Source organism: Stegostoma tigrinum, chromosome 5 (assembly GCF_030684315.1).
Source record: "Stegostoma tigrinum isolate sSteTig4 chromosome 5, sSteTig4.hap1, whole genome shotgun sequence".
In the NCBI taxonomy this organism is placed as follows: Eukaryota; Metazoa; Chordata; class Chondrichthyes; order Orectolobiformes; family Stegostomatidae; genus Stegostoma; species Stegostoma tigrinum.
The window spans coordinates 129928484-129943483 of NC_081358.1; the positions used below are offsets into that span (position 1 = coordinate 129928484).

The 15000-nt window shown below is 48.3% G+C and overlaps 1 protein-coding gene across 1 annotated transcript in view; it reads left to right on the forward strand.

Annotated features, from left to right (window-relative positions):
- LOC125451761 (potassium voltage-gated channel subfamily H member 2-like) overlaps window positions 1-15000 on the forward strand; it is a 62068-nt gene that overhangs the window by 37844 nt on the left and 9224 nt on the right. The window contains exons 8-9 of the mRNA XM_059646359.1: window positions 5075-5174; window positions 7136-7408. Of these exons, the coding sequence (XP_059502342.1) occupies window positions 5075-5174; window positions 7136-7408 (373 nt within the window). The remainder of the gene's footprint in view (window positions 1-5074; window positions 5175-7135; window positions 7409-15000) is intronic.

Genomic DNA, 15000 nt, shown 5'->3' on the forward strand with positions numbered 1-15000 from the left:
GAGACAGTACAGAAACTGTTTACCAGGTTGTTGCCTGATTTGGATGGTATTAGCTATGATCAGAGACTGAGCAAACTTTATTTGTTTTCACTTTAATGAAGGATGGGGGGGATGACCTGACAGAAGTTTAGAAAATTATGACAGACATGGATAGAGTGGATAGAGTCTTTTTCCCAGGGTATAAATGTCGATTACTAGGGGACATAGGTTTAAGGTAAAAGGGGGTAAGTTTAAAGGAGATGTGAGAGGCCAGGTTTTTTTTAACACAGAGAGTGTAAGTGCCTGGAATGCACTGACAGAGGAGGTGGTGCAGATGGACACAGAGCAATGTTTCAGAAGTGCCTTGACATGATAATGAATAGGTAGGGAATAGAGGGATATGGACCACAGAGACACAAGGTCTTCAGTCAGGAAGGCAGATTGTGGTCCTAATTATACTCCCCAGCAGTGGGAACAGGTCCTAATAAAATCACTGGGTCAAACAAAACAGACACAGAAGGAATAATCACCAATCACCGACCTATTTTAATAGGATGTCACTTTAGCTCTGACAGACAGAAACAGGTCAAAGGGATTTCTTCCTGACAGCTTTTTATTTCCCACAGCCATTGCCTTACCCGCAGAGATTCCTTTTCCCAGCCTGTTACACAGCGATACTGACCCACTGCACACTCCTCCCAGTCTGTTACACAGCGATACTGACCCACTGCACACTCCTCCCAGCCTGTTACACAGCGATACTGACCCACTGCACACTCCTCCCAGCCTGTTACACAGCGATACTGACCCACTGCACACTCTTCCCAGCCTGATACGCAGTTATACTGACCCACTGCAGACTCCTCCCAGCCTGTTACACAGCGATACTGACCCACTGCACACTCCTCCCAGTCTGTTACACAGCGATACTGACCCACTGCACACTCCTCCCAGTCTGTTACACAGTGATACTGACCCACTGCACACTCCTCCCAGTCTGTTACACAGCGATACTGACCCACTGCACACTCCTCCCAGTCTGTTACACAGCAATACTGACCCACTGCACACTCCTCCCAGTCTGTTACACAGCAATACTGACCCACTGCACACTCCTCCCAGTCTGTTACACAGTGATACTGACCCACTGCACACTCCTCCCAGCCTGTTACACAGCAATACTGACCCACTGCACACTCTTCCCAGCCTGTTACACAGCGATACTGACCCACTGCACACTCCTCCCAGCCTGTTACACAGCGATACTGACCCACTGCACACTCCTCCCAGTCTGTTACACAGTGATACTGACCCACTGCACACTCCTCCCAGCCTGTTACACAGCGATACTGACCCACTGCACACTCCTCCCAGCCTGTTACACAGCAATACTGACCCACTGCACACTCTTCCCAGCCTGATACGCAGTTATACTGACCCACTGCAGACTCCTCCCAGCCTGTTACACAGCGATACTGACCCACTGCACACTCCTCCCAGCCTGTTGCACAGTGATACTGACCCACTGCACACTCCTCCCAGTCTGTTACACAGCAATACTGACCCACTGCACACTCCTCCCAGCCTGTTACACAGTGATACTGACCCACTGCACACTCCTCCCAGCCTGTTACACAGTGATACTGACCCACTGCACACTCCTCCCAGCCTGTTACACAGTTATACTGACCCACTGCTCACTCCTCCCAGCCTGTTACACAGTGATACTGACCCACTGCACACTCCTCCCAGCCTGTTACACAGTGATACTGACCCACTGCACACTCCTCCCAGTCTGTTACACAGCGATACTGACCCACTGCACACTCCTCCCAGCCTGTTACACAGTGATACTGACCCACTGCACACTCCTCCCAGCCTGTTACACAGTGATACTGACCCACTGCACACTCCTCCCAGCCTGTTACGCAGTTATACCTACCCACTGCACACTCCTCCCAGCCTGTTACACAGCGATACTGACCCACTGCACACTCCTCCCAGCCTGTTACGCAGTTATACTGACCCACTGCACACTCCTCCCAGCCTGTTACACAGTGATACTGACCCACTGCACACTCCTCCCAGCCTGCTACGCAGTTATACTGACCCACTGCACACTCCTTCCAGCCTGTTACACAGTGATACTGACCCACTGCACACTCCTTCCAGCCTGTTACACAGTGACACAGACCCACTGCACACTCCTCCCAGCCTGTTACACAGTGATACTGACCCACTGCACACTCCTCCCAGCCTGTTGCACAGTGATACTGACCCACTGCACACTCCTCCCAGCCTGTTACACAGCGATACTGACCCACTGCACACTCCTCCCAGCCTGTTACACAGTGATACTGACCCACTGCACACTCCTCCCAGCCTGTTGCACAGTGATACTGACCCACTGCACACTCCTCCCAGCCTGTTACGCAGTTATACTGACCCACTGCACACTCCTCCCAGCCTGTTACACAGTGATACTGACCCACTGCACACTCCTCCCAGTCTGTTACACAGTGATACTGACCCACTGCTCACTCCTCCCAGCCTGTTACACAGCGATACTGACCCACTGCACACTCCTTCCAGCCTGTTATGCAGCAATTCCGACCCACTGCACACTCCTCCGAGCCTGTTACACAGCAATACTGACCCACTGCACACTCCTCCCAGCCTGTTACACAGCGATACTGACCCACTGCACACTCCTCCCAGCCTGTTACACAGTGACACTGACCCACTGCACACTCCTCCCAGCCTGTTACACAGCGATACTGACCCACTGCACACTCCTCCCAGCCTGTTACACAGCGATACTGACCCACTGCACACTCCTCCCAGCCTGTTACACAGCGATATTGACCCACTGCACACTCCTCCCAGTCTGTTACGCAGCAATTCTGACCCACTGCTCACTCCTCCCAGCCTGTTACGCAGTTATACTGACCCACTGCACACTCCTCCCAGCCTGTTACACAGTTATACTGACCCACTGCACACTCCTCCCAGCCTGTTAAACAGCGATACTGACCCACTGCACACTTCTCCCAGCCTGTTACACAGTTATACTGACCCACTGCACACTCCTCCCAGTCTGTTACACAGCGATACTGACCCACTGCACACTCCTCCCAGCCTGTTACACAGTGACACTGACCCACTGCTCACTCCACCCAGCCTGTTACACAGTGATACTGACCTACTGCACTCTCCTCCCAGCCTGTTACACAGCGATACTGACCCACTGCACACTCCTCCCAGCCTGTTACACAGTTATACTGACCCACTGCACACTCCTCCCAGTCTGTTACACAGTGATACTGACCCACTGCACACTCCTCCCAGCCTGTTACACAGCGATACTGACCCACTGCTCACTCCTCCCAGCCTGTTACACAGTGATACTGACCCACTGCAAACTCCCAGCCTGTTACACAGTGACACTGACCCACTGCACACTCCTCCCAGTCTGTTACACAGCGACACTGACCCACTGCACACTCCTTGCAGTCTGTTACACAGCGATACTGACCCACTGCACACTCCTCCCAGCCTGTTACACAGCGATACTGACCCACTGCACACTCCTCCCAGTCTGTTACACAGTGATACTGACCCACTGCACACTCCTCCCAGCCTGTTACACAGTGACACTGACCCACTGCTCACTCCTCCCAGTCTGTTACACAGTGATACTGACCCACTGCACACTCCTCCCAGCCTGTTACACAGTGATACTGACCCACTGCACACTCCTCCCAGCCTGTTACACAGTGATGCTGACCCACTGCACACTCCTCCCAGTCTGTTACACAGTGATACTGACCCACTGCACACTCCTCCCAGCCTGTTACACAGTGACACAGACCCACTGCACACTCCTCCCAGCCTGTTACACAGCGATACTGACCCACTGCACACTCCTTCCAGCCTGTTACACAGTGATACTGACCCACTGCACACTCCTTCCAGCCTGTTACACAGTGACACAGACCCACTGCACACTCCTCCCAGCCTGTTACACAGTGATACTGACCCACTGCACACTCCTCCCAGCCTGTTGCACAGTGATACTGACCCACTGCACACTCCTCCCAGCCTGTTACACAGCGATACTGACCCACTGCACACTCCTCCCAGCCTGTTACACAGTGATACTGACCCACTGCACACTCCTCCCAGCCTGTTGCACAGTGATACTGACCCACTGCACACTCCTCCCAGCCTGTTACGCAGTTATACTGACCCACTGCACACTCCTCCCAGCCTGTTACACAGTGATACTGACCCACTGCACACTCCTCCCAGTCTGTTACACAGTGATACTGACCCACTGCTCACTCCTCCCAGCCTGTTACACAGCAATACTGACCCACTGCACACTCCTTCCAGCCTGTTATGCAGCAATTCCGACCCACTGCACACTCCTCCGAGCCTGTTACACAGCAATACTGACCCACTGCACACTCCTCCCAGCCTGTTACACAGCGATACTGACCCACTGCACACTCCTCCCAGCCTGTTACACAGTTATACTGACCCACTGCACACTCCTCCCAGCCTGTTACACAGTGATACTGACCCACTGCACACTCCTCCCAGCCTGTTACACAGTGATACTGACCCACTGTACACTCCTCCCAGCCTGTTACACAGCGATACTGACCCACTGCACACTCCTCCCAGCCTGTTACACAGTTATACTGACCCACTGCACACTCCTCCCAGCCTGTTACACAGCGATACTGACCCACTGCACACTCCTCCCAGCCTGTTACACAGTGATACTGACCCACTGCACACTCCTCCCAGCCTGTTACACAGTGACACTGACCCACTGCACACTCCTCCCAGCCTGTTACACAGTGACACTGACCCACTGCACACTCCTCCCAGCCTGCTTCAGACTTCTCAGAGGTAGCTCCTTGAGAATGGATCCACTTACTGAACGAATTGTTATGACAGCACTTACTTCTTTTCCATATCAATGTTAACCAGGCTCCTTGCCACCAGTCAGTGGTAAGCCTGGTAAGTTTGTAATGACTGAGTGTGCAGTGAGATGTCTGATAGTTAATGCCATTCTCTTTGACAGACCAACATGATTCCAAGCTCCAACTCCAGCATTGAATCTGATGGACGAATTCATCGATCCCGGAAACTGAAGCTGTCATTCCGGAGACGGACAGAACATGGTGAGAAAATGACAAGGAGATACCTGATCTCACTGACACCAAACCACCGACCAACAACTCTCACCAATCCAGTTGGCTCACAGTTTTATTGAGATGCCAAGATAGGAACAATACAGAACAGCAGGGCACACAGTGACCAGGTGCAGCACTGACACTGCCGATGCTCAGTAGCAGCAGTGTGTACCATCTTCAAAATGCACTGCAGCAATTCACCAATGGTCCTTACTAGCACCTTCCAAATCCACGACCACTTCCATCTAGAAGGACAAGGACAACAGATACGTGGGAACACCATCCCCTGTAACTTCCCCTCCAAGCCCCTCAACGTCCGGAGTTGGAAATAAATCACTGATCCTTCACTGTCACTGGGTCACTATCCTGGAATTTCTTCCCTAAAGGCATTGTGGGTAAACCTACAGGACATGGACTGCAACGGGGTTGGATAAAATTGGATCTGTTGTTCCCAGGCTGTTGGTTTTCCATTTTCGGAGCCTGTGTCCCAGTTGTTTTGGTAAATCATTGTCCACCTTTGCGTTACTCATCACACCATCTCACTGCCTTTCCCACTCCCCAGGACAACACATGGCTCCACCTGTTGCTTGCTGCACCTCGGACGTTCTTGGATACCCGTGCTCCTCATTCATTGCCCTGACCAGAACACAATGCAATGTAGGAACAGGGCAGGTTGTTTGACACTGCTGTGCTACTCAGTCAGGTCATGACTGATCTGGTCCTCTTCAGCGCCACTTCCCTGTCTTTCACCCATAACCCCTTGATTCCTTGTTGAAGGACAGACTGTGTATAGGTTGTTTATTTCATTGTAAGAATTTGTTGCTCCTGGTTGTACATCCAAGAAACCCCTGCCTGTCCCTGGCATTCTTGGATTCTGAATATTGTGAGGATCTCTCTTTATCTATTGTTCCTGAATAAATATCCAGCAAACATTACAGTGGTTTTGCCATTCTCATGTTTATAATTCAGGGTAAGTCTTGCTTCCTCAAGGCCTTTTGGGATGGTTGGATATAGACCTTGCAGCTGAAGTGACCATAGTCTGAATGCATAGGAAGCTGGAACAGGGTGGGCCAGGTACAAAGGGCTGAATGGCCTAACCCATTTCTCATATCTATCAGTCTGTCCCAGCCCTGTATAAACTTCATGACCAGCCCTGAACGATTGACCACAGATTGACTGCCCTCCCTCCAGTAAGAAAAACATTGTGCTTATCTCTGGCTTTCCTGAGAAATTACTCACTCCTTGGCCTCTGTTTGAATTTATACCACCAACAGCACATCATGCCCCCATCCACCAGCCCGACATGCTCCATGGATAATGTCCACATGCTGAAAGGGCACATCTTTGGAGTTAAGTTCAGATGAAATCATATGAAGTTCTAGACAACTACTGCAGGCTTCATTATATTAAGAAAAAAACAATTATTCATGAAACTCCGTTTTTTTATATTTAACCCCCTCAAGTACTTAAACCATTAGAATAGATTTATATTTATAACTACACATCAAAGGCAATGTCTTTGAGGTCTCAATCAAACAGTGAACCTAGATCCTCCACTGTTTTTGTGATAGCTTGGAATTAAGTTAATTAGTGAGGCTATAATGTGAATTGTTAAGTAATTGTGATGTTATGACATGGTTATTTTCATAAGGAGCTACTGAAACTGCAGGATGAATTTTTTCAACTTTCAATCTGTAAATGGTAAGGTATTTGAATAAGCTTGACAGCATGACGGTGATACATAAAACACATCAATCCCTTTGGGGTAATTGGGACCCACTCTACACATGAAGAGTCATTGCCACACTGTAAATTCTTTACCCCCACTGTTGCAGTTCCCAATGGATTCTCAACTCATGTGAAACATCAGTTTAGTTCAATATTTTCCAGTGTCCTCATTTTTTTTCCAGAATTTTCTATTTGGAAATGTTTGTGTTTTTGTGTTTTAGACAGTGATGAGGCTAGACCAATTTCCCCGCAAACCAAAAAGACAGAAGACAGCCTGGACCTGGGTGACTTGTTCGAACACAGACTGGAAAATGAGCAGAGTATGATTTCCTCTGTTTCTCCGCTGAGCAGTGGAGAGCCGAGACCTGGATCCTCCAACCTCACCGAATATTCACCAATCAAGGCAGTGGCTGGGAACGCAGACTTCCCCATTGTGCATGGAAAGGACACAGACAGCGATGGTAACATGGGCAATGGCTGTAACCCAGGGTCAGGTATGCACACGCCTCCAACCAGATAACCCACCCCAGTGTAGGGATGGCAGACCATTCAGCCCTTTAAAGCTGTCCCTGCCATTCTAGATAATCTCCACAATGTCTCCATCCCACACTATCTGTAGATCCTTTACTGTCATTAGCCTCAGAAACAGATTGAGTTCTGTCTCAGGGACTGAGCTCCAACAGCCTCTGTGCTTGAGGATTTCGAAGACTTGGCCCAAATTGTGAATGCCCAGCAGGTGTCCCAATCTGACTCGGCCCATTTGCCAGCATTTCACCCATATCCCAGTAAACCCCTCCTCCATTCAGCCCTTTAAAGCTGCCCCTGCCATTCTAGATAATCTCTACAATGCCTCCATCCCACACTATCTGTAGATCCTTTACTGTCATTAGCCTCAGAAACAGATTGAGTTCTGTCTCAGGGACTGAGCTCCAACAGCCTCTGTGCTTGAGGATTTCGAAGACTTGGCCCAAATTGTGAATGCCCAGCAGGTGTCCCAATCTGACTCGGCCCATTTGCCAGCATTTCACCCATATCCCAGTAAACCCCTCCTATTCCTGTCCCCATCCAGGTGCCTTTTAAATGTTGTAATAGTACCAGCCTCCACCACTTCTCTGGCAGCTCATTCCAATCACGCAGCACCCCCTGTGTGGAAGAGTTGTCCTTTAAGTCCCTTTTAAAGTTTCCCCCTCTCATCTTAAACCTATGTCCTCCAGTTTTGGACTCCTCTACCCTGGGGAAAAGACCTCTTTACCCTATCCATGTCCGTCCCGATTTCAAAAACCTCTGTAAGGTCACCCCTCAGCCTCTGATGCTCCAGGGAAAATAGCCCCCATCTATCCAGTGCTCCCTGTAGCTCAAGTGCTCCACCCTGGCAACGTCCTTGTAAATCTTTTCTGAACCCTATCGCGGGTTTCACAACAGCCTTCCCATAGAATTGAACATAGTATTCCAATAGTAGCCTCACCAATCTGCTTAGAAAATGTGAAAGCTGTGCTAGTCAGTAAGAATATGTTAGAAGACTCAAGAATGAAACTTAAAGTGATGATGTCAATAATGGACTAAGTTGATAAGTTTGTTTATTTAGGACTGAAGACCAATGACCGAAGATGGCAGATGGAATGCTGAAGTCAGAAGAAGAAGAGAGAGAGAGAGAGACAGAGTAAACATTTTGAGCCCATTGCGGCCATATTAGGCTTGAAACATTAACTCTGTTTCACTCTCCTCAGAGCTGACCAGATCAGCTCTTTGTTTTCATTTCAGTATCAAATCTGCAATATTTTGCTTTTATCAGAAATAGAGACAGCCAGAGGTAATTTATGAAGATGTAAACATTATTATCTTCATCTCCCCATCAATTCTTTTGTCAATTGGCCAAAATCTGTATCTTCTGATGACTGAACCTCCAGTCAGTTTGTTAGAAATTTGTGTCCCTTTAACACTGAATTTTCTAAGTATTTACACAGTAGCATGTGAGTTCATTTAATTGTGATTATAGCAGTAACTAGCTTTACAAATTTCTGAAATGAAAGGAAAGATTGCAAGGATCACTGAGGTTATGATGCACCAGTGAACTGATGTCAACAAATAATCTGGCATTATAGAACATAGACCTGCAGCGCACAGGAACAGGCCCTTCGGCCCATGATGTTGCGCCGAACATGAGGCCATTTTAAACTAACCTTTTCTGCCTGCCCTTGGTCCATATCCCTCCAATACTTGCACATTCATGTGCTTATCCAAAAGTCCCTTAAACATCCCTTTCATATCTTCCTCCACCCCCAACCCTGGCAGTGCATTCCACACTCCCACACTCCCTGTGTAATAAACGTCTCTTATATCTCATTTAAACTTCCCCCCAACCTTAAATACATGCCCCCAGTATTAGACATTTCAACTCTGACCGTTAACCCTATCTATGCGTCTCATAATTTTATAGTCTTCTCCCCTCAGCCTGTGCTGCTTCAGAGAAAACAACTCGAGTTCTTCTGGCTCTCCTTATAGCTCATACCCTCCAGTCCAGGCAGCATCCTCCTCTGCACCCTCTCCAAAGCCTCCATATCCTTCTTGTAATGTGGTGACCAGAGTTGAACCCAATACTCTAAAGTGTGGCCTAACCAAAGTCTTATAAGGTTGCAACATGACATCCGGACTCTTGTACTCATTTCTCGACCAATAAGGCGATTATGCCATATACCTTCTTTCACCACCCTACCTACTTGCATGGTAGCTTTTGGGGAGTTATGAACTTGACCCCAAGATCTCTCAGTACATCAATGCTGTTCAGGATCCTGCCGTTAACTGTATATGTTTCCAAAACAATTGATCTCCCAAAGTGCAGCACCATACACTTATCTGGATTAAACTCCATCTTCCATTTCTTCGCCCATTTCTGCAACTGATCTATATCCCACTGTATCCTTTGACAACCTTCTACACTATCCACAGCCCCATCAATCTTTTGTATTGTCTGCAAACTACTAACTCACCCATCTACATTTTCATCCAAGTCACTTATATATTTTATAAACAGCAGAAGTCCCAGAATGGATCCCTGTAGAACACCACTAGTCACAGCCCTCCAGCCAGAAAAACACTGTTCCACCATGACCCTCTGCCTTCCATGCACAAGCCAATTATGAACCCAGGTGACCAAGTCACCACGGATCTCATGCATCTTAATCTTTTGGATGAATCTACCATGAGGGACTTTGTCGAAAGCCTTACTAACATTCATGCAGACAGCATTCACTGCTGTACTCTCATCGATTGCCTTCATCGCCTCCTCGAATAATTTAATCAGGTTAGTAAGACATGAGATGCCCTGCACAAAGCCATGCTGACTGTGCCAAATTAGGCCATGCTTTTTCAAATGTGCGTAAATCTTATCCCTAAGAATTCTGTCCAAAAGCTTGACAACCACCGATGTGAGACTTACGGGCCTGTAGTTCCCTGGATTATCCCGATTTCCCCTTCTTGGACATTAGCTCCTTGCCAGTCCTCCAGGACCTCTCCAATGGCCAGCGAGGATACAAAGATCTTGATCAAGGCCCCAGCAATCTCCTCTTTTTGCCTGTCTCAAGAACCTGGGGTAAATACTATCGGGTCCAGGGGACCTATCCATCTTAATGCTATTCAAGAGACCCAACACCACTACTTTCTTGATTTTTGAAATGCCCTGGCATGCTCTCACACATCTCACTGTCCTCCATATCCTTCTCTTGGGTGAATACCGACACAGAGTACTCATTTAAGATCTCGCCCACATCCTCTGCCACCAAGCACAAGTTCCCTTCTTTATCCTTGAGTTGACCTACTTCTCCCTAGTTATGCTCTTGTTTTTAATGTATGTTTGGAATGCCTCTTGGGATTCTCTTTAGCCCTCCTTGCCTAAGTTATTATGGCCCCTTCTTGCTCTTCTCATTCCCTGATTGAGTTCTTTTCTGTGTTGTTTGTATCCCTCATGTGCCCTGTCTGATTTTAGCTTCCTAAACGTTACCTATGCTTTGTTTTTCTGAACTGTATTATGAATTGCTTGTGAAAATAAGGAGGTTCTCTGCTGAGAGATAATGGTAAACTATCCATCAGAGGGAGCAAAGGCAACTGCAGCTACCCTGGCATCATGCGGATCTGTCCCTGGTCATTGATCAAATAGGTTTGGACAGGTGATTGACAGAGCAGAGGTTGCCAGTCTCGAGAACGAGGGCAGGTGGGATGTGTGTGAGAGAGAGAGAGAGAGGAGATGCACAGGGAATCACCCATCACCTTCTTTGACTGAATAAAGGCTGTCTCTATCTTGTGAGTGATATGATCTGCCAGAGTGCCAGCCCCAGATTCAGACAGACACTGTTCTCAAATTGGTGTCAGTGTGCCAGGAGCACTTGTAGTTGTAGCTGGTGAGTGCTGTGATACTCTGAGCTGCTTTGCAGAGAGCTGGCACAGGCACTGACGCAGATACAGGTGTCCTGTAATTCATTGATTCTAGGCAACGCAGTCTGCTCTACAGATCGCACTGAGCACATTAATCACTCAAATATCATGGGCATCACTGCTGGGCCCAGCATTTTTGTCCATCCCTAGTTGCCCCTTGAGAAGGTGGGGATGAGCTGCCTTCTTGAACCATTGCAGTCCCCCTGCTGTGGATTGACCCACAATGCCGTTAGGGAGGGAATTCCAGGATTTTGACTCAGTGACAGTGAAGGAACGGAGATGTATTTCCAAGTCAGGAGGGTGAGTGGCTCGGAGGGGAACTTGCAGAGAGGTGGTGTTTCCATGTATCTGCTGCCCTTGTCCTTCTAGATGGAAGTGTTTGTGGGTTTGGAAGGTGCTGTCTGAGGATCTTTGGTGAACTTCTGCAGTGCAGCATGTAGATAGTATACACTGCTGCTACTATTTTCTAAATGGTGAGAAAATTTGCAAAGCACAAGTGCAAAGGGATCTGGGAGTGTTGGCCCAGGATTCTCTAAAGGTTAACTTGTAGGTAGAGTCCGTAATTAAGAAAGCAAATGTATTGTTGTCGTTTATCTCAAGAGGGTTGGAATATAAAAGCAGCCATGTGCTTCTGAGGCTTTATAAAGCTCTAGTTAGGCCCCATGTAGAATACTGTGTCCAATTTTGGGCCCCACACCTCAGGAAGGACATACTAGCCCTGGAGTGGGTCCAGCAGAGATTCACACAGATGATCCCTGGAATGGTAGGTTTAACGTATGATGAATGGCTAAGGATCCTGGGATTGTACTCATTAGAGTTTAGAAGCTTGAGGGGAGATCTAATAGAAACTTACAAGATAATGTATGGTTTAGAAGGGGTGGACGTCAAGAAGTTGTTTCCATTAGGCGGGGAGACTAGGACCCTTGGGCACAGCCTTAAAATTAGAGGGGGTGAATTTAAAACTGAAATGAGATGACATTTCTTCAGCCAGAGAATGGTGGGCTTGTGGAATTCATTGCCTCAGAGTGCAGTGGAGGCTGGGGCGTTAGATGCCTTCAAGGCAGAGATCGACAAATTCTTGATCTCAAAAGGAATCAAGGGCTATGGGGAGAGTGCAGGGAAGTGGTGTTGAAATGCCCATCAGCCATGATTTAAATGGCGGAGTGGACTTGATGGGCTGAATGGCCTTACTTCCACTCCTATGTCTTATGGTCTTACTGAGTATCGGTGGGTGGAGGGAGTGGGATGTTTGTGGATGTGGTGCCAATCAAGCGGCTGCTTTGTCCTGGATAGTGTTGAGCTTCTTGAGTGTTGTTGGGGCTGCACCCATCCAGGCAAGTGGGGAGTGTTCCATCACACTCCTGACTTGAGCCTTGGAGATCGTGGACAGGCTTTGGGGAGTCAGGAGGTGAGTTACTCGCTGAGGTATTCCCAGCTTCCGGCCTGATCTTGTAGCCACTGTGTTTATGTGGTGAGTCCAGTTGAGTTTCTGGTCAATGGTAACCCCCAAGATGTTGATAGTGGGGGATTCAGTGATGGTAACACCATTGAATGTCAAGGGGTGGTGGTTAGATTCTCTCTTATTGAAGATCGGCAATGTCCAGCATTTGTGTGGAACAAATGTTACTTCCGACTTGTCAGCCCAAGCCTGGATATTGTCCAGATCTTGTTGCATTTGAACACGGACTGCTTTGGTATCCGAGGAGTTATGAATGCTGCTGAACATTGTGCAACCATAGAATGTAGAACACACAACAGTCCAGCACAGGACAGGCCCTTCGGCCCACGATGTTGTGCCAACCTATTATCCTACTCAGATCAAACTACCCTGCATACCCTTCATTTTACTGTCCTCCATGTGCCTATCCAAGAGTTGCTTAAAAGTCTCTAAAGTATCTGACTCCACTACCACTGCCGGCAGCACATTCCACACGTCCCCCACTCTCTGTGTGAAGAACCTACGTCTGACATCCCCGCTATACCTTCCTCCAATCACCTAAAAATTATGCCCCCTCATAATAGTCATTTCTGCCCTGGGAAAAAGCCTCTGACTATCCACTCCATCTGTGCCTCTCATCATCTTGTGCACTTCTTATCAAGTCACCTCTCATCCTTCTTCACTCCAATGAAAAAAGCCCTAGCTCCTCAACCTTTCCTAATAAGACCTGCCCTCCAGTCCAGGCAGCATCCTGGTAAATCTCCTCTGCACCCTCTCTAAAGCTTCCACATCTTTGGTGCAATGAATGTCCACAATATTCCAAATCTGGTCTAACCGGGGTTCTATAGAGCTGCAGGATAACTTCACAGCTCTTAAACTCAATGCCCTGCCAATGAAAGCCAACATACCATGCGCCTTCTTTACAACCCTATCAACCTGGGTAGCACCTTTGAGGGATCTATGGATGTGGACCCCAAGATCCTTCTGTTCCTCCACACTGCCAAGGTTCCTACTATTAACCCTGTATTCTGCATTCAAATTCAACCTTTCAAAATGAATCGCTTCACATTTTTCTGAAACAAAAACAAAGTTGCTGGAAAAGCTCATGATGTCTGGCAGCATCTGTGAAGGAGAAAACAGAGTTAACGTTTCAGGTCCAGTGACCCTTCCTCAGTTCTGATTATTACTCTGCTCATTCAGGCTTTCAGCTTCCATCCTAACTCCCTATATTCACTGTTCAGGTCCCCATCCCGTTTCCTAGCTATTTCATTGGTACTGATGTGTACCATGACTTCTGACTGCTCATACTCCCTGTTAAGGATCCTGAAGACTCAATCTGAGACATCCCTGACCCTGGCACCCAGAAGGCAACATACCACTTGGGAGTCTCACTCAGTCCCACAGAATCTCCTGTCTCCTGTTCCTCTCACCAGTGAATCCCCGATCACTATTGCTCTCCTATTCTCCCCCCCCTTCCCTTCATTGCCAAACATCCCCACTTCTGACCTTATGATGGAGGGAAAGTCATCGATGAAGCAGCTGAAGATGGTTGGGCTGAGGACACTCCCCTGAGGAACTCCTGCAGAGATGTCCTGGAGCTGAGATGCCTCCCAGCACCCAGGGACCAGCCTGCACATCTTTGGACTGCGGGAGGAAACACATGCAGACACGGGGAGAATGTGCAATCCTCACCCAGTCACCCAAGGGTGGAATTGAACCCAGGTCTCTGGCGCTGTGAGGCTGCAGTGCTAACCACTGAGCCACCATGACACCCCTGTGTAGGCTGGGTGGGTTCCAGTCTTGTTCCAGTCCTACACTGGGCCACTCCCACAACTCTCCCTGTTCAGTACAATGACCACTGCTTTGGTGCTGCTTCTTGTTCCTGCGTGAATCATGAAAACTTTGTTCATTTTGCCTCCAGTTCTCCCCCACCACCCCCCCACCCCCCCGCCCACCGTAACTTTCACATCTTCTTTTTCTAACACTCCCCTTCCTTTCCTTGACCTCTCTCTCTCCATTTTGGGGAATAAACTGTCCACTGCCATCCAATACAAAGCCACTGACTCCCATAGCTACCTTCACTACAGCTTGTCACATCCCATGTCCTGTAGGGACTCCATCCCATTCTCCCAGTTCCTTCGCCTACATCCTATCTGTTTGGATGATGCCACTTTCCAAGCCACTACTGCTGACAGTTTGTTTCTGCCATAACCGGGTTTC